Below are 23,302 nucleotides of genomic sequence, written 5' to 3'. Positions count from 1 at the left end.
GTTCTGAGAGTGCTTCAGGTTTTTTGTATTTCCACAGTGATCACTTCCTGCAGTCTGCCTTAGAGCCCTGACTTCTGCAATTTTAACTAGCTTTCTGATTTTCTTTGTTGCTTCCCCTTCCCCCCTCATTGTTTTGCTCTCCTGTTCCTTTTCAACCTCGATGACTTTCCTTTAACTATTTAGAGCAACTTCTTTTGCTCCAGCCTCAGTTCATTGCTGGAAGGATTCCTGCAGCTCCAGCTCTCTGACAGCCGCAGCTTGTGGCCACCCAGCTGTCCTGAGAATGTTAGCCATGCTGCCATACTGCACTTGGATTGCACTGATGCATTCACGGAGGTTTTGGGGTTTTGTTTTTAATCAACCCTCAATTATATAGCTTTTCTTTTAACTACTCTGGAGATGACATTATTATTCTCTTTAGACTACAGTTGTATTAGGCAACATGCACTTAAATAGCTTACAGTACTAAGTGAAGTACATCTGATTTGCTCACTGTATCCCAGAGAAACTTCAGCAGAAATTGTGTAAGAAACGGTGTAAGAAAGCTTCATCCAGACCCAAAAGGCGTCTGTTATCTGGCTTCCGAAGTTGTTACACTCAGTGGGCACGCCGAGCTGTTGGTGCTAGGCTGGCCTTGCAGCAGATACTAGTGTCACCATGTCATCCATTGACTTTACACATCGATCGTTTAATCGTGGTAGGAGCTCTCAGCAAGGTTTCTACCCAGGCAGCCGCTCTGCAGGTCGCTCTGCTGCCCGTGATGGTGTGAAACTTGCTGCCCCAAAGCGGCAGTTTGCAACCTGTGTGAGAACACCGTTCTGGCACAGCAAGATTCAGGTTTATCCTCAGGGTGCTTTTAATGTTGCCCATCTACTGGATAACCCATAACTCGGCAGACAAAGGGGAAGTGGTTTCAGTATGTTGCTCTGCAAATACATATTTTCTATGTTATTTATGGAGCTCCTCCCACTGATATGACTAGCTGGGTTATCTGTGGGGCTTTACTTGTTCCGAAGCCGCTATTGATTAAATGCTGAGATGATTTTTTTTAGAAGCTGTCACTGGAACATGCTTAGGCTGCATTTGCTGTCAGCTTAGCAGTCCTGTTGCTGCGTCTTCCTCTGAATTCCTCTCCCAGCTGGGCTCTTTCATTTCTTAGCATTAAAATAGATTCTTTCTAATTAGACAGATCTCTGTCATGATAATCATCTTGAGAACGTATGCTGTATATTCATATCGCGTCTCTTTTCACAGATCAGGCCCATGCTTGGTAATTTTTCAAAATCGTAACTCACTGAATAGATCCTTTACCAGGTAACCATCTCCTGTAGCCTTCAGTTAGTGCCCTGCCAGCCGATACCAGTAGGCATTAGTGTTCCGTTGTGGGCATCGGTGAGGGCACCATATATCCCATAGTCCTTTGCAAAACCCATATTTCAATAGTTCCCCGAACAGCAGATTTTGGCCGTAGTGTTTCAGGAGCCGCTGACCGTTTGTGTTAGCATCCTTGAATAAAAGCGACACAAAAACAAACGGTGGAATCTCATCTCAGTTGCGCTATTTTACAACCGCCGTTCAGCTTCCAGCGCTGAGCACCGCAAAACTTTGCGGTTCCGCTCGCCAGCCCTGCGCCGTGCCGCCCGAGCCGGCTGTAAAACCACGCGGCCGCGCAGCCGAGGCTCACGGGGGGCAGCAGCGCGTGGAGCCGGGAGCGGGACCCGGTGCTCCCCGCGGGTCCCTTCCGTTCCGCGGGGTGCCCGTGCTCGGCGCGCAGCGGGCTGCAGGGGGCACTGCGGGCAGCTCCGGAGCGGCGGGGATGAGCTCTGCTCCTCGGCCGCTGCTGGGGAGAGTTGTGGGGAGAGAGGGTAGGCGCGCCCGCGTGCCCCCGCCGGCCTCGCGAGGCACTCGTCGCTCGTCAGCGTCATTTGCCCGCTGGTAAGGCTTTAGTCCGCTCGTGGCCGGGAGCTGTCGCAATAGGAAAGCGATGAAAGCCAACTTTGAGGCTGCCGAACAGTTCCAAGAGACAAAGGCGGCTCTTCGCCGCCGTCGGGAGCTCCGAAAGCGTGCCCTGTGCCAGCGTGCCGCGGCACAAACGGGGCCGGCGTAGGTCAGCTCCCACGCCGGTGCGCGAGTTCCCACTTCCCCCTGTTTCCAGCGGCGCGTTCCATCAGAGGGGTGTCCCCGTGAGACAGGGCTCGGCTTCACACGTCTCTGTGAAACGAGGAGTTGGGAAACACCAGCTAACGCTTCGGCACGCGAGAGCAGTGCGTGTGCGGAGCGCTTCAGCCGCTGCTGTCCGGGGCCAGGCAGCCCGGCAGCGCTCCCCGCCGCATCAAACGCAGAAGTTCGGCCGCGGCCGGCGGGCTCGGGGCCGCTCGCTTGTCCCCGTTCGTTATGCAGCAGTTTACACCGGAGGGAAACGCGGAACGCCCGGGGGCGGGGGGCCGAGCGGGGCGGCAGGTGGCGGCCGGGCCGAGCCGCGCGGCGCCGGGGGCCCTGGCCGCGTCCGCTCCTGCTGGGCGGCGTCCGCGCCGGGTTTTCCACCTTGTCCCCGGGTCTGCCTCCCGGCCCGGGGAGCCGCGCCGTGCGCCGAGCGCTGCCGCCCTGTATCACTCCGCTGGCACGGAGGGGAGGAGGAGGAGAGTAGGAGGAGGAGGAGGAGGAGGGCCCTCGATCATTGTGGCGGCGGCAGAGCGCGGCGCCCGGCTGTGTGAGCGCGGCGCTCCGCACGGGCTCGGCGGCTCCGCTCTCCCCGGCGCGGCCCCGGCTCGTGCATGTGCGGGCCGGCCGCGGGCCGAGGCGTGCCGCTGGGTTCCCGTTGCCATGCAGCCCGGCAGCGCGAGTACTTTGCGAGCGCGGCGCGGCACGAGCGCCCAAACTTTTCTCTAGGAGGAACGTACAATGAGCGAGCGGCCGTGCCCGCCCCTGGGTGCCGGGGCGCGCGAGTGAGTGTGCGGCGTGTGCACGGCGCGTGCGAGCGTGGGCGCGTGCGGAGTCCCCGCGTGTGCGTGTGGTGTCCCCGCGTGCGCGTGTGTGTGCGTGCGGAGGGGCGCGTGTTCCCCTCACCCATGGGGAGCGCGGGCGCTGGGAGCGACCTCCGGCGGCCCCGCGGAGCCGCTCTGGGCACGACGGATCGCGGAGGAGCCGCGGGAGGCGAGGAGCCGCGCTGAGCCCCGGAGTTGGCCGCCGCCGTTCAGTTGTTGCGCCGCTTCCCGGCGGTCACCCCCGGCACCTTCCCCGCTCGCCGCCGCCCCCCTCCCACCCCCCGCCCCGCCGCGCTCCGCTCTTCTCCTCCTTCATGTTTTGGAGCTCCTCGAGGGGGATTGGCTGGGGGCGAGGAGCAGCGCTCGCCGGGGACCGCCGCTTCCCCGCTACATGCCGGTGCCCCCCCCGCCCCGCGGGGCTGTGAGCGGGACCCCGCGGGGGGCAGCGCGCCGAGTTCCTCCGGAGCGGCGCGCGCGGGGCCGGGCATGGGGGATTTCGCGGCCCCGGCCGCCAACGGCAGCAGCGTCTGCATCAACGCCGGCCTCGGCGGAGGGCTCGCCGGGGCCGGGGCCGCTGCCGGCGGCGGCGTCCCCAAGCACAGCACGGTGGTGGAGCGGCTGCGGCAGCGCATCGAGGGCTGCCGGCGGCACCATGTCAGCTGCGAGAGCCGCTACCAACAGGCGCAGGCGGAGCAGCTGGAGCTGGAGCGCAGGGACACCGTGAGCCTCTACCAGAGGACGCTGGAGCAGCGGGCCAAGAAGACGGGCGCGGGCGGCAAGCAGCCGCCGCCGAGCAAGCAGCCGCAGGATGCCGAGCCCGCCGCGGCCGAGCAGCGCAACCACACGCTGATCATGGTAAGGGCCGCTCGGGGGGCGCGGCGCGGCGGGCGGACGGGCGGGCAAACTTTTTCCCCGGCCCCTCCGGCGGGGGGGGGGGGGGGGCGGGGGGGGGGGGGACCGCGCTGCCGGGGGCCGGGTGCGTGCTTGGGGACGGTGCGAGGCCGCCCGCCCGCGGGCCGGGGGCTCCCGGGGCGAGCGGCAGCCGGCGCTCGGGCGCTGCTTAAAGTTTCCTCGGGTTTTAAGGAGCGGAGGGGGGGGGGGCAGGGGGCGGAGGCTGAGCCGGTCGGAGCGTGGCTGCGAGTAGGAAGCGGAGTTTCCCTCTCCCAGGCTGCACCGATGATGAATAATAAGAGGCGGCGCGGGGGGAGCGGGGCTGCTGGCCGCGGCCGTACGGGGAGCGGCGGTGGCGGCCGCGCGCTCCTTCGGCCGTGTGTGTCCCGACGCGTCCCCGCACCCCGCCGCGCCGCGCTGCCCGGGGGCGGGCGGCCGCTCGCTGTCTGCCGGGCGCACAATGGGCGGCGGGGGGAGGAAGATGAGGAGGAGGAGGAGAAAGAGGAGGAGAACAAGGGAGGCGGCAGCGCGGCTTCCGAGCGCCGCACGTCCCTCCCGCGGACCCTCCCTCGCCCATCCCGGGCCGCGCCGAGCCCCGCTCCCGGCGCCCCGGCGGCGGCGGCACCTTCCTTCCCCCCGTCCCTCCCCGCGGCCCCGCTTTGTCTGCCCGCTCCGACGCGCGGGGGGCGGGGGTGGCTCCGCCAGCGGCAGACAAAAGCTCCGCGCTGCCCCCGCCGCCCCCCGCCCCTCGGCCGCCCGCCGGCCTCTCCCCGGGGGCCCGGCCCGGCCGCGCAGGGGCAGGGCGCAGAGGCGACCACACAAAGCGGGGGCGGGGGCGGGGGGGAGCCCGCACGCAGGAAGCGGAGAAGCCTCCCGTTGACATCTCGCCGCTCTCCTGCCGCCGCCGCGGAGACACGGTCGCTCCGCCTTCCCGCTGGGCTGGAGCGCTCCGCACCGCGCCGGGAGCTTTCTGCCGGCCCCGGGCCGCGCCCCCCTCGTCCCTGGGTTGCGGTTGGGTAGCGCAAGGGTTGGCCTTCCCCCCGTGCCTGAGTGGGCAGCGAGGCCGGGCTGCCGTGCTGAAGTTGAGGGGACCGACGGGGCAACACGGGTGCGGCTCTCTGTGTTCGTTAGCGTCGCGTTGGGAAGGAAGCTGGAGGAGCTGAGAGCAGCCCCGTGTAGCGATAGTTTGCGGGGATACGGTAATTGCATGGCAATGGCGTGCCGTGGGTAGGTGCGTGATGTGCACGGACCTTTTGCATTTGAGAAGAGAAATTCTAATCCTTGATCAAACCAGACCCGTTTCCAGCAGCTGCTCAATTTATAAGAATGTGTGTTGTAGAAAAATGTGTAAGTACAATCTGCTTTGTCTCACTTGTAGAATGTTAATTATGACTTCTGTCTTGTCCGAGAACATTAGGGAACGTTGGCTAGCACATGAAAGTTATACTTAAAATCATAGAATCATAGAATGGCCTGGGTTGAAAAGGACCTCAAAGATCATCGAGTCTCAACCCCCCGGCTAAGTGCAGGGTCGCCAACCACTAGACCAGGCTCCCCAGAGCCACGTCCAGTCTGGCCTTGAATGCCTCCAGGGACGGGGCATCCACGACCTCCTTGGGCAACCTGTTCCAGTGCGTCACCACCCTCTGAGTGAAAAAAACTGGGAAATTGCTCCTTTCAAAGCAACTGGAAGATATTTTCTTTGAAACCTTTATTTTTTTTATAGTGCAAGAAACCAAAACCAAGAAGAAAACCAAACCAGAAAGTTCCTCATGTCTGGCTATCAGAAGTTTGCAAAGAAGTTTCATAATGTAAATGCGTCAGGATTTTTATTTACCAAACCAGTTTTACATTCTTCATTTTCTTTTGCCTTGACCAAACACCAGCCCGTGTGCTGGGCTTTTCTCCCTTCCTGGTCAGGTAGGTGAGGGCAGGGAGGACTGCTGTGTGCCATTCGCTTCCATCAGGAGGGCAGGGGGAACCACAGGGCTGTGCTCGCTCCCCAAGTTCATGGAGGTACCTATTGAGTCATAGGTGCCTGATGGAATTGTAGAATCGTTAAGGTTGGAAAAGACCACTAAGACCATCAGCACGTCACCACCAATAATGCCCACTCGCCGCATCCTCCAGTGCCACATCCCCATGTTTCTTGAACACCTGCAGCATGGTGACTCCGCCACCTCCCTGGGCGGCCCGTTCCAGTGCCTCACCGCTCTTTGCGAGAACTGTTGAGGACCCCATGTGAACCAACAAGTGGTTCTCAATGGCAGCCTTTTTTTTGGGAAGGGACGCAGGAGCATGGGCTTGGCTGTGTTTTGTGAGTTGCCGATCTACCCTGACTTTGTATCTTACTATAGGCCAAGTTTTTGCTGGCTGAATTTTGAAAGATCAGAGTTGCTAGCTGTTTTAGCCTATCCTGCTTGAGGAGAACAGTGCATTTCAGACCTTGTTTGTGCCCTTACAGGCATTGACTGGGATGTGCACCAAAATAAAATTTGTTTGTATATAGCTGCGAGGACTTTTCTTTTTCCAGTCCTACCTGGCAAGAGCCAAAGTTGTTTTCTGTGTTTTTGGGTTGGATTACTAGAATGTCATCCCAGAGAGGTTTTAAAGGAAGTATTGGGAACATTTGCTGGCCATCCAAAATTCTGCTGGTTCCAGGAAACATCAACGCATTATTTCAGTGCTTCAGTTCTATGTGAACTAATCTGTCTTTGCGTTTGCAGCTCTAAGTGCGAGAGTCTTCTGGCTCTGCATCCCTGGTGTTGTGTGAGCGTGGTTCAGAGGCTGTATATGTGTGTGTATGTATATAATATAAACAATAAATGTTTAGTATACGATAGTGTATGTAAGATATTTATTGCCAAATTAAACCACCTACATCCTAACTGTGACTCTGCTCTTCTTCTGTGCAATCTTGTCGTTTTTTTTGTCCAATGAAACACTACTTCTGTAATTACCACACTGACCTTCTAATGCTCGTGTATTTGCATCTGAGCTCTGCCACAATGTTTAAAGGGGCTGGAGCTACCTTTTCCTGTTTTAAAGGCTCTTCGACGCTTTTCTTATTTAGCATCATGATGGGCTTGACAGCCACTGTCGGATTGACACTTTCTAACCCTATTGCCAGCCCTTAGAAAAATGAGTTATAAACACCGTAGAATGTTATTTAGATGACAGAAAATAGTGGCGGAAGTTAACTGACCTATTAGATCATCCTTTCTGTTCCCCTGCCAGGGCACACTATGCCAGTTCAGAGCTGGTTTAAAGTTGGAGAAAACACAGCTGGCAAACGCAGTATTTTCCAGCAGTGCTCTTTGACCCACCCTGGGCTAATGCACTGCCTCGTGGAAGTGAATGGTCGCATCCCTCTCCTACCTGCAGGACGGGAGATGGGCAGATCAGTGCCCTCAGCTTCCTCTGTATAGGAACACAATGACATGTTTGGAATTACAGAAATCTGGCTGTATCCGCTCCTTGTTGGCAGATATTCCACCGCAGGAAAGTGGTTACCTCTTTTGTTGCTTCCTTTTTGTTGAGGAGGGTATCCCCAGTGAAATAGGTAACTTCTTTGTTGGTTTTAGTGATGAAACTGAATGTCAGGTTGAGCCATTGGTCTTGTAGGTGCTTTCTTACAGCTTGCATCTGCTGTATTTGTTGGGTACCTGCATGCGTGTTCGTACACATGTGCACAGTTCCTGCACTTCTCATGTAACATTGCTACGCTGCTTCTCTACGGGTGCTCAGGAGTTCATCAGTTACACTATAGGAAACATCTGTTTCTCTGACATTTCAAGAAGGTGAAAAGGAAAAGAAAAATATTTTTTTGATGTTTCTTTTGTATTTTCCACAAGAAGTCAAATACTGCAGCCCTTATTCATGCCTGGTGACTAAGTGGAATTAAGCATCTCTGCAGCTAGTGAGCAGTGCCTGAGCTTGTTTGCACGGGGGTAAGGTCAGCAGTGAGCACAGAACTGGGATGACACCAGAGTTAAATCCCAGGCCAACACCACTCCTCCTCTCGTATGCCTCTTGGGAGGAGTCATCCTGTAACACTTTTTATTTTGCTCTTCCTCTAAGGGTGGATCTCTATGTCTTTCCACAGCCTCTCCCATTTCAGTTCTCCTTTTCATAGCAACTCATGCTTGATGCTCCTGTGTGATTCTTGTCGTTTAGGACGAGGAGTTTTTGTGCTGACCTCCTTTTGTGGCTCGTCAGCACAATAGGTTTCAGCTTAGCAAATGGAAAGGAATAGAGAGACTTCACTGCAAGTCCTGCCAGCCTCTAGTGACCTTTATGCCCTCTGAATGAAACCGTGTCTCTTTAAGAGATAGTGGGTTGGGTCCGAACGAGCCATATCTGGAGCAGGGAAAGTTGTGTTTTGACATACTCTACCCACTCATAGTGAAATCTACATTCAGCTTGGCCAAACAGCAGGGTGCTAAGTCCTGCAGTGAAGTCTGAGGCCTTGCAAAGTTCGGGAAGAAAGACTTTGTCTGGAACTTGTCCAGAACTATTCTGCTAGCAGAGCCAAAAACATGAACGTGCAATTGTGTTGGGACAATTGATTGCTTTAGGCTAAATTTGTGATCACTTGACCTAAAGCTTAATGTTTCACAAGCAGCTTGAGCTGGCATAAATTGGAACTGCGGCCACCGAGGAGGTCTCATTTAGGGTCAGTAGCCGTGTTTTCTGGCTGCCCCCCTTTGCACGTGGAGCTCCCTGGTCACCGGGTTCAGCAAGCAGGTAGGGAGGATGTAACTTTTTTTTTCCTTTCAGTCTGGGATGGTTTTCAGCTGGATCAGGTCCATGGTTTGTTTGACTGTCCCTCCCATGGGCAGCACAGTCTTACAACACCTTAATCCTGCTGTGAAACTTTGCCCTTATCCCAGGACAAACACATGGGACGTTAGTTAAAACGTGCCTACCTGCTTGCACACCCTTTTTGTCAGAGCTCACAAACCCCTGGGAAGGGGCACGTGATCCTGTCCCTTAATACAGACAGGAGAAACACTGTGAGAAGCAGCAGAGAAGTCAGAGTTCATTTTTTACTTAACCACTCGCATGTATGTGCCATTTGGTTGCATATTACTCCAATACGTATAATTCATGTGAGAGATGTGCTTGGATTAGCAGGAGTTTAAGGACAGGTCTGACAGCCAGGAACTGCTGACGGGAGTCCTTCGAGTGTTCAGTTTGGTGAATTGAAATGTGAGGTTCAGTCTCAGGCTGGAGTTAGGAACCTGTAATCAGTTTTCCAGCCTGGGCTCTCACGGGCTATTCAGATAAGCGACACACTTGCATGTTCAGTGGGAAGTAGGGAGTCCTAGCAATTTGAAATATCTGTGTTCCTATTTTGTCTAAGATGGCGAGTCATAAAAACGTATGATTTTGATTACCCTTTTGTTTCCCCCTCACGTACTTCAGGTGCGCAGCATTTGCAGTCTGCTTCTGTTTGCTTTTGGAATATTTGCAACCCAGTTTTACTGGGGTTAGAAGTAAACGTGCTTTTAAACTCGCGGTGGTTAATAAGACAGCAGCTGCTGATTTTTTTTTTTTTGCCTACAGGAAGGGGCTGAGCTGCTCTCTTTCAAGACTTCCCGCTTTCAGATTGATTTTGCTTGCCACCACGTACAGTGTAATTGTAAGGAGATGTGAATACTTTAAATTTAGCTGACCTGTGAGAAGAGGGAAGTGTGTCCACCCGTAATCTCCTTGCATTTTCTGTAGGTTTCTCTAACTGTTAAGGCTAATGCTGAAGTGTTGTTGGTAGTGAAGCAGATCTGTGGCTTTTTTGCTTGCTGTAAGTCCTGCACAACCACAGCACGCAGGGAGTGGAAAAGAGGTTTGAACTGATGACTTTTGGAATAACTAAGCTAATAAACAGAAAGACCAACAACTCTCATCTTCTCCTTCCTGTATTTTTTTTTTATCAGAGCCACTTTCTACAAGGTTTTCAAATAGGGCTGTATACAGTTCTGCAAGGTCCCTGCTTCTCAGCAATTACAGCCTGGTGGAATTGCTTTTTAACTGGTCAGAGGTGGGGGCTCTTGGGCTCTGTGTCTTTGGTGCAGGTTTCCTGCATCGTTTTTACACCCCCTCAGAAAATCTCAGGCTTGCTCAGAAGGTCCTTGAATGTTGCATGCCTCGGTAAGGGGTAGAGTTGGTCCCCAGCCTGACTCTTCCCTTGCACATTATCCTAGCAAGCAGCCAGTATGACCATGTATGTGTGTTTCTATAAACCAGTACGCATGCTTATACGGCAGCTTTTAGACTGTGCTTTGAAGGACAAAGTCAAAGGATTTATGCTGCAAGGATTTGTAAGGGTGGAGGGTGACCAGTGATCGGTTCTGATGGCGGAAGGGGATGTACTAACCAGATAAGAAGAACCCCTGATATGCGTCCATTTTCTATATTTTCAGCTCCTTTCTCTTTCCTTTGGCTCGTATCTAATCCACAGTGATATTTTGGCACTTCTTCATTGTGTTTAATCTAAGGGAGGAAGGGAGTTGGTTATGGCAGATGAGAGTTTGGAAGAGTTATGGAAGGTATTGGAGTTTTTTAATCATTTGCGACGTTTCCTTTTATTAAGGAGGATAGAGCAGCACTTAGCCAAGAGAGAAATTGCAGCATTTCCTGCCACTTCTGTTTATGCAGAATATTGTGGTTACAGATGCTCTGGTATTTGAGAAAATGACTTTAAAATATATCTTAGCTGGCAGTCATTGTCTTTGGGCTGCTGAAAGGATTGTTAAATTTCAGCTGTGATTTTCACTGTTGCTCATTTTTGTCTCTGAGGCTGGTGGCTGTTGTTCTGATTTCTCTGGGTTGCATTCCAGTGCATAAGTGAGGCAGCGTAGGGAAAACTGTTACAAGCATTAAATAACCAATTTTTAATAATGTTTTCGGCCAGTGGCATCTCTTTTCATTACGCATAGTTCTAGTTCTCACTGAAGCAGGTAACATGTCTTTGAAGACTTTGGCAGACTCATACTTTTGACTGTAGACTTCTGTAGGTGGATGGCAGCCACATTGTTTGAGCTCCTGGTTGGCTGAAGCATTGCGGCTTGTAGTACATGGCTGGGTACGAAGGAATGGTTCCAAATAATCTGTAGATCCTATCTTTTTTTCCTACTATGATGACATAAATAATTCGTGCTGACAAGTTTGTAGTCTCTAAGGTTGTTTCAAGGCTGGATTGCTGCAGTTTTGAAAATCCGTCTTAGAGAATTTGGCTTAATGTTTTTTTTGTCCAAAGAAGCTGTCTGGGTTTCTCTAACACATTCGAATACATGTTCTACCTAATGAAAACAGAAAAAATGTATATATATTTTTTCCTTCGTTTATTTGTTAAAAGCTTTCTACCTTTATATTTTCACCACCGCCTTTCTCAGTAACAGTTTTGTTGCCAGCAGTGAGTAGTGATAATGGAGGTTAGTGAATGCCGAATAGCAAAAGCAAAACTGATTTCAGCTCTCCCTTCCCCTTACCTGTGGCTGTGGTAAAGCATCTTGAAGTCCTGATACAGCAAGGGGCTCCAGGAAATTGGCACACACCATCTTTACAGTTGTTATGGACGCTTGAACACACGAAACAGACTGTTTTGTTCTTTCATTATGTGTCAAAATACTCACTGTCTTGTGAAAGTAATTCCTTGGGGATGGCAAATTTGTCCCTCGCTTCCTTTTTACTATAAAATTTCCTGCTGCTTTAAGCCAGTGGTAAGAACACATAGGTTTACCTATCTTTGAAGTATTTTATCCGAATGAACTAGCTATATTTGCATGGCACACTGCTTATACTACAAGCATTTTATTAAGCAGGTATTGCAAACATGACAATGTCTGGAACATCTGGCTAGTTAACCTCTCTCTGGTCTTCTCATGTGTTGCTAACTTGGGGTGAGCCAGGTGAGGCAGCTGGGGCAGTTCGGCTGTTTGCTGCCTATAAACGATGCCTTGGTGCTCTGCTTTACCTCTGGTCAGCCCCCAGCTGAAAGCAGCCAGTTGAGGACAACTTCTATGGCTTTGTATTAGGAGAACTGGTAAAGTTCTACTTTACTGCTGGGGTAAGTTACAATTCTCTGAATGGCTTTTTCATGAAACTGTAATTTTCTGATTGGAATAGGTGATTTGGTTTCATAAGTTATGGCTGGGTGATTCAGTGGGATGTTTTTCTTTAATTGTTTTTTTTTGTGTTATGTTTCTTTTCCTCCTTTCTCAGAGATGTTATTTTTTCGGGATTAACTCAATAGAATCACAACAGGTCAACACGGGCACTGGGGAGAATGGTATTTCTGATGCCCTGTGTTTGAAATGACAAGTTACAGTAGTGGTTACTCAAGAAGACGCTTGTTTCTGGTTTCAAAATTATTTACCTCCCAAATCCGTGACATATGTTGTGGGTAGTGAGCACATAACGAACACACACCAACACCGTAAAGCTGTGTAAAGGGTAGGACTCGCTAGCTTTCTTACAACGGTAAAGGCAGGAGTGAGGCGTGCTGGTCATCTCCAATAACAGCTCTGGATTTTTTTTTTCCTCATTTTCAGATTGCTTTTAACTAATTAATTTTATTAAGTTAAAGGAGCTTCTCTGAGCTCTTCATTTACGAACTTAAGTGTTTGTAAAGGCAGGAAGATAACTTGAGGCCAATAAGTGAAAAACGATGATTTTCATATGCTAGAAAACTAGCATAAACAAACTGGTATGAAATATGTCATCTCATTTAAGAGATGCTTTTTTTTTTTAGTGCAGTTCTTACATGTTTTAAGATTGAATATGTCTTCCCTGTTGTGAAGGGAGGAAGCTAAATGCTTGCAGTTTTATAGAACTGTAATCAGTTTTATTGCAACTGTAGCAGTGTGATATCAAACATATATGTTTTTTTACTAGACAAGATACATATGCTATTTATATTCAGATACATAATGTCAGAATTTTAGCAATAATTCACATTAGGTAGGATCTCCTTGCTTTTGCCTTTGGTTTAATTGGTTGCAGCTTACACTGTTATTGTTTTGTTGTTTGTCTTTTTAGGCAAAGCTTCGTGTTTCTGCTTAAAAATGTAGAATGTGAAGTGCAGTTGTCTTACAGTTGACCAAGTGGAGATGGATTGGTATCCTGAGCGCAGATGAGAATGTTAAATGTATGTCTATCAAATGTATGAGTCCTGTTCTCAGTTGCTTGTATCATATTTTGAAAGCCAGTTTTTCTTAGTCGGAAACTCAGGGGGAAATTGCCTCGAGTGGTTTATTTGCTTAATCTGAGGATAACATTCAGCAAAAGCGCACTGTATTCTCGTTTATTTTTTGGAAGTTCTTTAAACTGTTGTAGTGAGAATCTTGGATACGTTTGAATCGCGTATCATGATCTGCCATTTGCGGTCTCTCTAGCAGCAGTGGCAATGGAGAGGAGCGAGAAATTGAGTACTTTATTAGCTGTGGAAAGTGGCATGCTTCCCATGTGCTTAGCTGTTCCCTGCTAAGGTGTGCGGAAGGTTTCATCTGCGCTGACCGCAGCCTGCCTGCCTGGAACCTGGTGCTCCGACTGAGGCACCGCTGGGGCCTGCGGCACGCTCCTGCCCACCAGCAATGCAGAGACACAAGGAGATGGCCCTTACATCTATGAGGGCCTCACAACGCGTTGTGCTGTGTGAATTCTTCATGGTTGTTGAATTAGATGATGATGTAGATCTTGTTTTGTTTTGTTCTGATCTGAGGAATTCTAAAAGCTTTCCAGTGGCACACATAATGAATTTGTTTGACAGAGTTGTTCAGCAAATGTAAACCTGCAGGCAGCAAGCTTGTTTCTGTAGCTACCTGGTATATGTGTCGTTCAGACTGCCTACAGCAGTTCACAGGAAAGCTGTTGTTCGAGTGACCTCTCACACATTAGTAACAAGCAGATGTGTGTGTTTTAAGTCCTTTCTGTCCAAATGCTGTTGGCACACTTCTCAAGTTGGTTAAGTGGTGTCTTGTTTCGCTAAAACAAGCTACATTTCAATACTTCCCTCCCACCCCTTTCAATATATCCATTCACTGCTATTATAAATCAGTTTACAAACTTGATTGCGATAGGAAGCAGAAGGCAATGCATGTTTCTCAGGCCAGTGGTATGAGTGGAAAGTGTTTTAGGTAGTTCACAGAGGTTTAGTGGATGCCTGTATTCCTGTTTTCTGATGGATCTAGAAAGAAACGCTGAGCAGTGCACCACAGGCCTTATTTAACTCAACAGCTCTAAGAGATTTCCTTTTCCTTGGGTGCTAGTGTCTCATAGTTTTGGAAGGGAGGGAATGAACTTCTCTCCCTCAGGTCAGACTATACTACCAAACAGCAAGGGTTTTCAGAATGATTTATGTGTTTGACGGTGCAATAAGCTGCAGGTATTATTATATCCTTTTGTTGCTGAGCTATCCCGTCTGTGCTGTAGTGTGTGGAGCAGGTGGTTAGCACTTCAGGTCCTGGTTGGTTAAGTTAGATGCATACTGTGGAACAGGTGAGCTTGAAAATTAATAACATGCTTTGTCAGACCTACTTGGACCTGCACACGTTGGACCATTACTGTCACAGACAAAGGAGCTGTATTTTTCCATAAGAATATCTTAAAAGCTCTTTAGAGAGCACTTTGTAATAAGATTTGTATGATACAAAAAGGTGGATCATAGCCTTTTCGTGATTTAGAGAAAACTTTATTGGTGTTTGAGTAGATGACAGAACTAAGTTCCATCTGCTGTACTTCATATTTCAGCCATAAGACTGAGCTGACGTTACTAATTACTGCCCTACATACTAATGACATTTCGGTAAGGGAGGGACCTAAAGTCATAGAGCTACCTTTCTTCGTCAGTGAGGGTGGCAGAATGACATTCATAGCTGACCGTATATGCATATTTTCAGCACAGTGTGTTACCTGTCCAAGAAGTATCTGTACTCAGTTTAGGTAAATTTGACTTGCCTTCATCACAAGACATTTGAGTTTGGCATTGAGATAAAGGCAGAGAAAGTTATGGATGTTTAGTCTTGCAAAAGCATGGGAAAACATGTTGCATTTCCTACCTAGGATGTAGGATGCACCAGCCCGCCAGCAAGATGCATTTCTTCCCTCTGCACTGTAGAACTGAATGGAGGGTCTCTTATATTTTGGCAGTAATTGGAAGTAATAGCGGGCTTATTTTCCTCTCTGGTTAATGACTGCTGTGTTTTTATGTATTGCTTCTATTCTTTTCATTGCTTTTGTAAATATCAATATAAATCAATCTCTTATTCTTCTTTGTGTTGTGAGGGGATTGCTTCTATAATGGAGTGTTAAGAGGGTCGTTTAACTTCATTTAGTTCATCTTTGAGACACAGAGCTCGTGAGAAAAGAAATAAAAGATATCCATGGTGATGTTCTGTCTAGAGAGGATTAGAGAAGGGTGAGCATTATGATAATATTTGGAACAAATATTGGGGATATCTTGGAAAGTTACTACTGACAGGCAGAAGCCAATACTTGCATAAAGAACTATGCTAATTCTTGTAATAAATTGATTTTTTGGCGGGGTGAACAAAAAAATACAGGTTAATTGCTTCTATTTGAGTGTTTATGCAGGCAATTGTATTTGTAACACTTTTTCTTGATCCACTGTCAACAGTTGCTGGCTGTGTTTTCCAAAACGCCCTATGTGCAGTTTTTATTTTAGAACCTAGAAACCCAGGGCTGTCATTTCTAACATGCAGTCTGCTTCTGGGATCATGCGGCACTGTGAATGGCAGCTCAGAAAGGCAATTTCAAAAGTTAACTGTGTCTTTGTTGGGAAGCTCCCCGCTCCCTCCCTCATCGCTAAAGATCTGCAAGTTGTTAGCCATTCAAACCTAGTGATGGGGGTATTAAAAGCGGAATGGCAGTGTGAGGAATTATTGCAAGTTTAAGGAGGAATAGATGCAAACAGTTGTTGAGGCGTGTGGGCTAGGCTCTGACTACAAGAAAGAGGATTAAGTATTTATAAACACAAGCTAGAACGCCTGTTTTACTTTGTGACTGAATCCTGCATCTGTCCTGCAAGGGGAGGAATCCCAGATCTTCAGAGTTCTCAGTGTTTGCATGTACAGTGTTATTTGTCTGGGTGGTGTAACTGCCAAAAAAACACATATGTCCTGCATTTCAAATTCCTCACAGTAAAACTGTACATTCCATACGTGTCTGTGTATTTATGTGCAGCCACTATGTGATTGGTTTCATTCGGCACAGATGATGTCCACTGGTGATTCAGATTTTTTTAAGAAAATGTATTTTCACAAGTGCTTTATGATAATAAATATGTTGTGTTGCTCAAAGGCTATGATGCTTTGTAGCAGAAGGTGTTGCATTTATTTTTTAAGTATCAGGGAAGAGCCACTTACAGTTTCGTAGCCTCACACTGAAATTGCTTGTAAGACAGTATAATTAATTTAGGGAGAGCCTTGCGGTGACATATGCGTTTATTTATGGTAAATGTGTGTTTTGACAACTGGGACCATATTTTTAATTTCCGTTTGTAAGGTGGAAGTTTGAAGAATTGGAGGGCTCTGACACTTGAAGAAAATTATGTGATTGGAAAAAGTCTTCATTTCCTCCAAAATCATTTTTCTGCAAAGGCCTTTCATCCTGGCACAACTAAGTCAAATTCCTCCAAAGGAAGTAGGGGGGGAAAAAAAAAACAACTAACAACTAACCAGCACAACTCTCACTGGTTATGCAACAGGGTTTTTCCTGCTTGCTTCAGTTTGGTGTCCCTCCTATTACTGCCGTGTGAATTTATCTTAATGCTGGCTCAGTTGCATGTGGGAGATGGAAATTTTGGAACTAGGCTATATTTAAGTTATCCTTAGTGTTGGCTTTATTTTTTCTGTCTGAATTCTCTGTGAGGTAGACCAGTGCTTTTGTGAGTACTGAGTTGTGATTTAGGCATCTCATTGAGCAGAATGTGTGGGAATGGAGGAACAGCGATCTCTTTCTAGTGGCGTTTCGTGAAGCTATTTTTGTTTGGTGTGAAGTTAGAAATAAATTCTGAACCACACACTAATGAAGGCAGCGGATTTTCTTTAAGACAACCAAAAAATGTCAGTCCTGGACTTTTGTAGCAAATGGCCATCGACTGTGGAGGACTAATTTAGCATGGTGTGTCATGGACTGGGACTGTAATGGGAAAAAACAGGAGGCTTTTTCTTTCGACTGTTATTTCTCAAGGTAATGGACATTTTCAGCCTACTCTCTGGGACCAGACGTCCTGCTGGAAGAGGATCGAATCTTGATTATTCAGTAAAAGAGACAAAACCCACTTCTATGAAGTGATTTTGTCCTACAGTGGTTGATAAACATGAGCCAGAACACCTGAGGGGGTGTTTTTTTCCCAGCCAACTTTAATATGGATTCCAGAGAGTTTGTCATTCATCACATCATTCAGCTCCTTCTTGCTGTGAGGGCAAGTCCAAAGAAGCTGCTTCGTTAAAGCGTTGCCTGAAGGGCTGGGGGGGTTGTTAAAGTACTTAACTTCCGTGTGAGATCTGGCCTGGCTGATTTCTGCAGAGCAGCCTGGATCTCGGCTGCCTATGGGGACCTGGGCCATAGCAACACCAGCTGTGTGTTTTTGGGGGCAGTAACACCCATATTGCTTTAGTGTAGCAAGCGAGTAGGCACTGGGAAAAGGAGCTTTAACCTGCCACCTTCATACGACCAGCAGCGCAAGGTAAGAAGGCTTCCAGTTCCACCTTCATGCAAAGGGCACTGAGACTGTGAATTGCTTTGCTTACCGTAGAGCCAAAGATGGTTTGTAATGCAGAACTTTATAGACTTGGGAATGATGATTTAGAATTGTATTCTTATTATTATTTTGTAAAATAATCAGATGATGTTGGTGACCATCAAGCTGAGAGCTGCTCCAGGTGTTAAAATGTAATTTGTTAAATCAAAGTAACTGTCAAAGTGCTGGTAATTCAGATTCAGCTGCTCAGTGGACTGTTTTGCAGCAGGGGTGCAGAAGAAAAGAACCACTGCCATACTTAGCAAAATAGATTAGACCAGACGAAGGAAAAAAGCTGCCTTTTTCTGCAGACGTGAACGGTCCTGTTCTTTGCAAGCTGAAGGAGACAGGAAGGCTAAAGTTAAGTCCTATCTGCTGGTCACCAGAGTTATCTGAAGGGTTTATTTCTTACTTCACCTTGTAAGGGACTGTACTGCTTGAAGAAGCAGTACGAACAGCATCACTACCCCTCACATACTCTTTCTATCTGGATTTTCATGCAGCACATCTACTTAGAAGGAATTAGAATTGTAAGAGGACACTTTAAAACAAGGTTGTGAGATACAGAGTGCGTTACCCTAATACTCCTTTTCCTCAAGTCCCTGTGGCGCTGCTCTTCCCTTGGTTTTTGAGGTTATGCTGTTGTTGTTCTACCTGCAGTCTGCATTGCAAAAGTATAATTCAGTACTGGCTCAGGCCCTTGTTTGCCATATGTGTGGTGTTTTTCTTTTTTTGTTGTTATTTTTTGTTATGGGTTTTTTTTTCTTTTCATCAAATGATCATCATCAGTAACGTGAGACACTTAAGAATTTGGGTTTGTGTGGTCAATACATTTAATTTAAAGAAAAAGCAACACGGTATAGATTTGCAAACAAGAGGGCTTATGCCTAAACTTACTGTAACCTGTTAAAATAACTCAACCATTAAAAAATAGCAACTGAGTGCTGTATTTACACTGAAATTGTAAAGTGAATCAAACCAGTAAAGGTTAATATTTAGGAAAAATAATTGGAATGAGTGTATCCTAAATTCCCTAAGCAGGACAATAGAAGCTTTCTGTGTTTATGTGGTACCTTTGTCAGTTTGCTCAGTTGCGTTAATTCATTTAAGGCGGAAAGCTGCTGGCAGAGCAGAACAGGAAACTTCTGCATCCCACCTATGTATAGGGACAGGGCAAAATAGAAGTTATTCACCGATTTTAAAAATATTTTTAAATTCAGAGAAAAGCCAGTTTGATAATCTTTTCTTACGTAACAGGTACACTGGAGGTATTTTTAAAATTAATTTTTGAAAAAAAGTGTTTTGCTGTGGATTAATAGAATTTCAATTTGTATCTAAATGTGGCTTTGTAACAATCACCAGCAGAAAGTTCAGAAGAGAAATAAGCTGTCTGCTGGAAGCATAACCTTTGTACACCATTTTAGACCAACCACACGTCAAGAAAATGTATCACACTTAATGCAGAGGACATATGGAATTGTCAAGTTCCATGTTTCAATAGTTACCAACCAGTGAGTATTGACCGTCCCCTAGAAAAGTTATTATAAAAACAAGAACGCCAAAAGACTGATTTATTCAGATCAGGGCTTCCTGCCTGGTAATTTGAATCCTGATTAAAATCAGCAATTTAAATGACTTTGATATATATCAGGCATTCTGTCTTCAGACTAAGTGGGAACAGGATGGGGCTTTAGAGCCTCTACCATTTAGTGCTGCACATACTCCATCGTGAGTCATTTACCCAGCATATCTGATATCTGTCTGTGCTTCCTTTGCTGTGTTCATCAGTTCGAACATCTACCTTTGAGGGTTTTTTAACATGACTCTTATATCAGAATAAGGAAAGGGTTGAGGACTTTAATGGTGTAATTCAGAATAACGCAGCACAAATATGTAACTTCAGCAGAAGTAAATATTTTGTATTGTAAGGAAACAATTCAGGGAGACCTTGCTGAGACTTTTTTTTCCTAACTAAGGGTACAGAGACCTGGCCCTCACCGTCCCTTTTCCTTTACCATGAAACTGTAGGAGCAAATGGTGCTTTTTGTTCTCCAGCCTCCGGATCAGATGGGCTTTGTCCATGCTCAGATGCCAGGTGGTAAAGGTGCTCCTAGTGGTCTTTAGAGCAGATTTAATGAATGCACTGTTCTGCTAACGGGGGTCAATTGGTTACTTTTATTCAGCTAAGTTAACTGTGTTTTGCGAGCTATCATAGTGAATTTTTTCTTGCCAGCTGCAATTTCAGAATCATGTGTTGTTTTATGAGTTAAAAACAATGAAGAAACACTGAAAAATGTTTAAGTAAAACACAGAAGTGTCAATCTGAACTGTAAACTGGTGGTCTGCTCTTTTGGTATGTATTGGAAAGGCAACATTGCTTTGGTGGAGGATTCTGAAAAGCACTTTCTTTTTCTCCTACAGAATGACTACTGTTTCAGACATTGTGATGAAAGAATTCGTGCTTAAATTCAGGAATAATGCCCCACATTTCATTCCACTTTGTTTAGTTTGAGTTAATTAGCAGATGGCTTTGAGGGATGTGAAATGCCGATATCATCTCCGGAGCCTTAGTTTGGTGCCTGAACTGCTAAGAACATGAAAACCAGACATTTAAAGAGGAAAAAATCAAATGTAATCAGGAAAATTTAAAGTACTGATAAAGGTGAGTTCAAGCTTCCAAGTTGCGTTGGTCAACTACTGTTCAGCATCTGTTAGCTTGTTTGGTGAAACGCATCTTTATCTAGTCTCACCATTATTACTGTCTCTATTTGGCTGTATATTACAATAAAATTATTAATAGGGATTGAGACATGTTTCCTTCACCAGTGAGTTTGAAATCTGTTGCTGGAGACCTTCTTCTGAGAGCTGTCCTTAGATGGACATGGGTGGGAGATAGGAGTGTGTTTGGTAGTAAAATTCCTTGAGGAAATACTTTATTCCTTGTAGGAATAAAAGTAAAGAAATAGTTTAGCAGATGTCTTGCTCTTCTGTTTGTACAGTTCGTGCTGCAGCAGAAATCAAGGAGAAGTGACGAGGTTTAACCTTTCCCAGTAATTTCTGGTACAAGGAGTTTGTGGCTGTGTTTGGGAACTACTTTGCACACCTGGAATGCAACGCCGATCAACGTGAATAAGAAGCATGGTTCATTTTGGGTTTAATCAATAAGAGTTTTTCATTGTTCTGCATGGAGTTGTGCAGAGACAAAGATGAAACACGTGGTCTGAGGTTGCATTTAGCAGAAATGACTGAAATGAACAGTTAGTTCAAAAGGCTATGTAATAAAATATAGCATGAGATGCAGTTTTGCAAAAAATGCTAATGTAAGTCTATGTTTATCTAATGAAAATATAATTGCTACTGTTGCCAGTTTAGCACTCCAGAGAGATAATCTAGCAAATGTAGCAAATGCTGTTTTCCGTGGACAAAACTGACCTTTGCAATTTGGGAATAATTTTAGGGTGGTTTGCTAAATCTAATCTCCTGGGCCATATTGGAAAGTGCTTAGCTGGAGACTGCTGGAGTACCATGACCACTTTTGATTTGTGAATACACATGGAAGAGATAACATTTTTCTGTTTTGCTCTTTGCAGTTAGATATTAAGTGCAAAACAATAAAATGTCTTTGAATGCTTTTTTTTTTCACCCCCAGATCGTATGATTAGGAAAAAATTAGCAAATCTCAGCTGTGACCACCCTTTCCTTTGTAACCACGGAAAAAGTTCAAAATCTGATAGACTAAATATAGAATTTCTAAAATTGGACTGTGGGAAAAATGGGAAAATGATGACATGTAACAGATGAATGTAGAAACATTTGTGTGGCTTGGTCTCCTTTTCCCGGTTACATTTGTATTAGGATGTAGACAGATACGTCTGTTCTGTTTCTTTGCAGACTTGCATGGCACCAATCTTCTGCATAAAATGAGGTCTGGAAAAATGAGTCACCATTGATTCTTATGTGGGAATAGAAGCGTATGTGCAAGGAGTAGAAAAGATCTGCCAAATTTCTGTATTTAGTGACGTCTGGAAGACTCACGGTCCTCCCGTGGCCCAAATCTGGCTGGTATTCACAGTTGATTCCAAAATCTTGCCTTTCTGTGATATTTGGACCAGGTTTATTTTTCTCATTCAGGTCTGGTGGAGAAAATAATCTATGCTCTAGTTACATAATCTTAATTTTTTTTTTTTTAATTTCGTTACTAAAAGTGAGAGACGGTAGTGAGCAAGAAAGTTGTCCCCTGTCCCTGAGGAAAAATTGCTGCTGTATTTGCTAGAAAACGCTTTGGAAGTTTGAAAGTTCGGTTAAACATAGGATTTTCTCCTGATACTGGTAGGCACCATAACTCCCAGCTAATCTGGTCCAGCAAAGACCCGGAACGGGTTGTGTGGGCTGGCAGAATGCATTCCAGTCAGATTAGATTTGGTACTTTCACATCTGTAGGCAGGATTAGGGTTTAATGTAAGAAATGCTAATAAGAAATATGAAAATTCACTAAGAGGGCAGTCTGTTATTGTGAGGGAAGGAGAAGAGAAAAGAAATGGCTCCTGCTCTGATAGCACCTAACTGTTCATTAAGTCAGGGTGGAAAGAGAAATTAAACAAGTAGACTTATTTATGAACATTTAGGGTCATAGCTTTAGAAATCGTGGCTCACTAAATAAGAATAAAACCACAGGGTATATTTCTAGAAGAGTTTGAAGTAGTGCCGATTTACAGAGAACGTTTAGCTGGTTTCTCCATAGTTAGTAGCTTGTTGCATAAGTCTTCACCTTGGGTTAGAAGCTGGGCTTTTCCAGGGGAGGTGTCTTTGGCAGCCTGTAATTTAATACCTCTCATTACTCATTAGCAAAGGCATCCAGGTTCATGTTGTAGGTGTTTCCCTTTAGTCAGGCTTCACTTCAAAAGGCATGGTTGATTGTGATTTGTGGCTTTCTTTACGACTAATATTAGTTTACTTGTTGACATACAGGAATGGTCACTGCTGAGAATTGTTGATTGTGAAATAGTGCCTGTTTTCATCGGCCAGATTTGTTAGTTGTTGTATCTTAGAGGGGTTTTCATTAATCCTCCTCTGCTGCGCATATTCTTTAGGATTGGTCTGATGTCTGCTGTAGGGAGACAGGGAAATAATGAGAGGGAAGGAGTGCTGCACCTTGCCTTTCAGGAAGGCGAGGACCTCTTAGGGGATTTCTGTATTTCTGCGGAAAGACTGAACATTGATTTAAAGCTGCAGGCTCACCAAACTGTATACAAGTACTAGATCTCTAAAACAATAGCTATATGTCACTTTTTGTCTCTTGCAATTGACAAAACCATACTTCTTACACATTTGAGAAAGATTAGAAGGGAATTTCATTCATATAAGTCTTCATTTATTAGTTGTACTACAAATGATGCCTTATTACAAAAGGCCTCACTGAAGTAGCTGAGTGTCTTGGTTTCAGCAGGAGGTGTGAGAAGAACATGCTTCTGGTGGAATGAGCTGGGAAATGGTTGGTGGGCTGAGTCCCAGCTGCCATAAAGCCTTGGTTCTGCGTGCTGCATCAAGCTGGTCAGCCCATGTCATCCATGGTCTTGTGAGGGTTCAAAATATAAAGCAATCTGCAAGATAGGTTAACTGAGGTGCTTTTTTTGTTTGTTTAAATGACAGGTCTCAGACAACACAA

The 23,302-nt window shown here is 46.6% G+C and overlaps 1 protein-coding gene across 4 annotated transcripts in view; it reads left to right on the top strand.

Annotated features, from left to right (window-relative positions):
• Positions 2,988 to 23,302, top strand: part of MAML3 (mastermind like transcriptional coactivator 3) — a 201,101-nt gene continuing 180,786 nt past the window's right edge. For 3 of the 4 annotated variants that reach the window (XM_021396963.1, XM_021396962.1, XM_021396961.1), the window contains exon 1: positions 2,988 to 3,839. In XM_021396963.1, the coding sequence (XP_021252638.1) occupies positions 3,471 to 3,839 (369 nt within the window). In that variant the 5' untranslated portion in view covers positions 2,988 to 3,470. Of the gene's footprint in view, positions 3,840 to 4,674; positions 8,622 to 23,302 lie in introns of those variants that run through there. The other variant, XM_021396964.1, reaches the window with a different exon arrangement.

The sequence above is a fragment of the Numida meleagris genome, chromosome 4 (assembly GCF_002078875.1).
Source record: "Numida meleagris isolate 19003 breed g44 Domestic line chromosome 4, NumMel1.0, whole genome shotgun sequence".
NCBI lineage: Eukaryota > Metazoa > Chordata > Aves > Galliformes > Numididae > Numida > Numida meleagris.
This window is presented reverse-complemented; position numbering and strand designations above follow the sequence as displayed.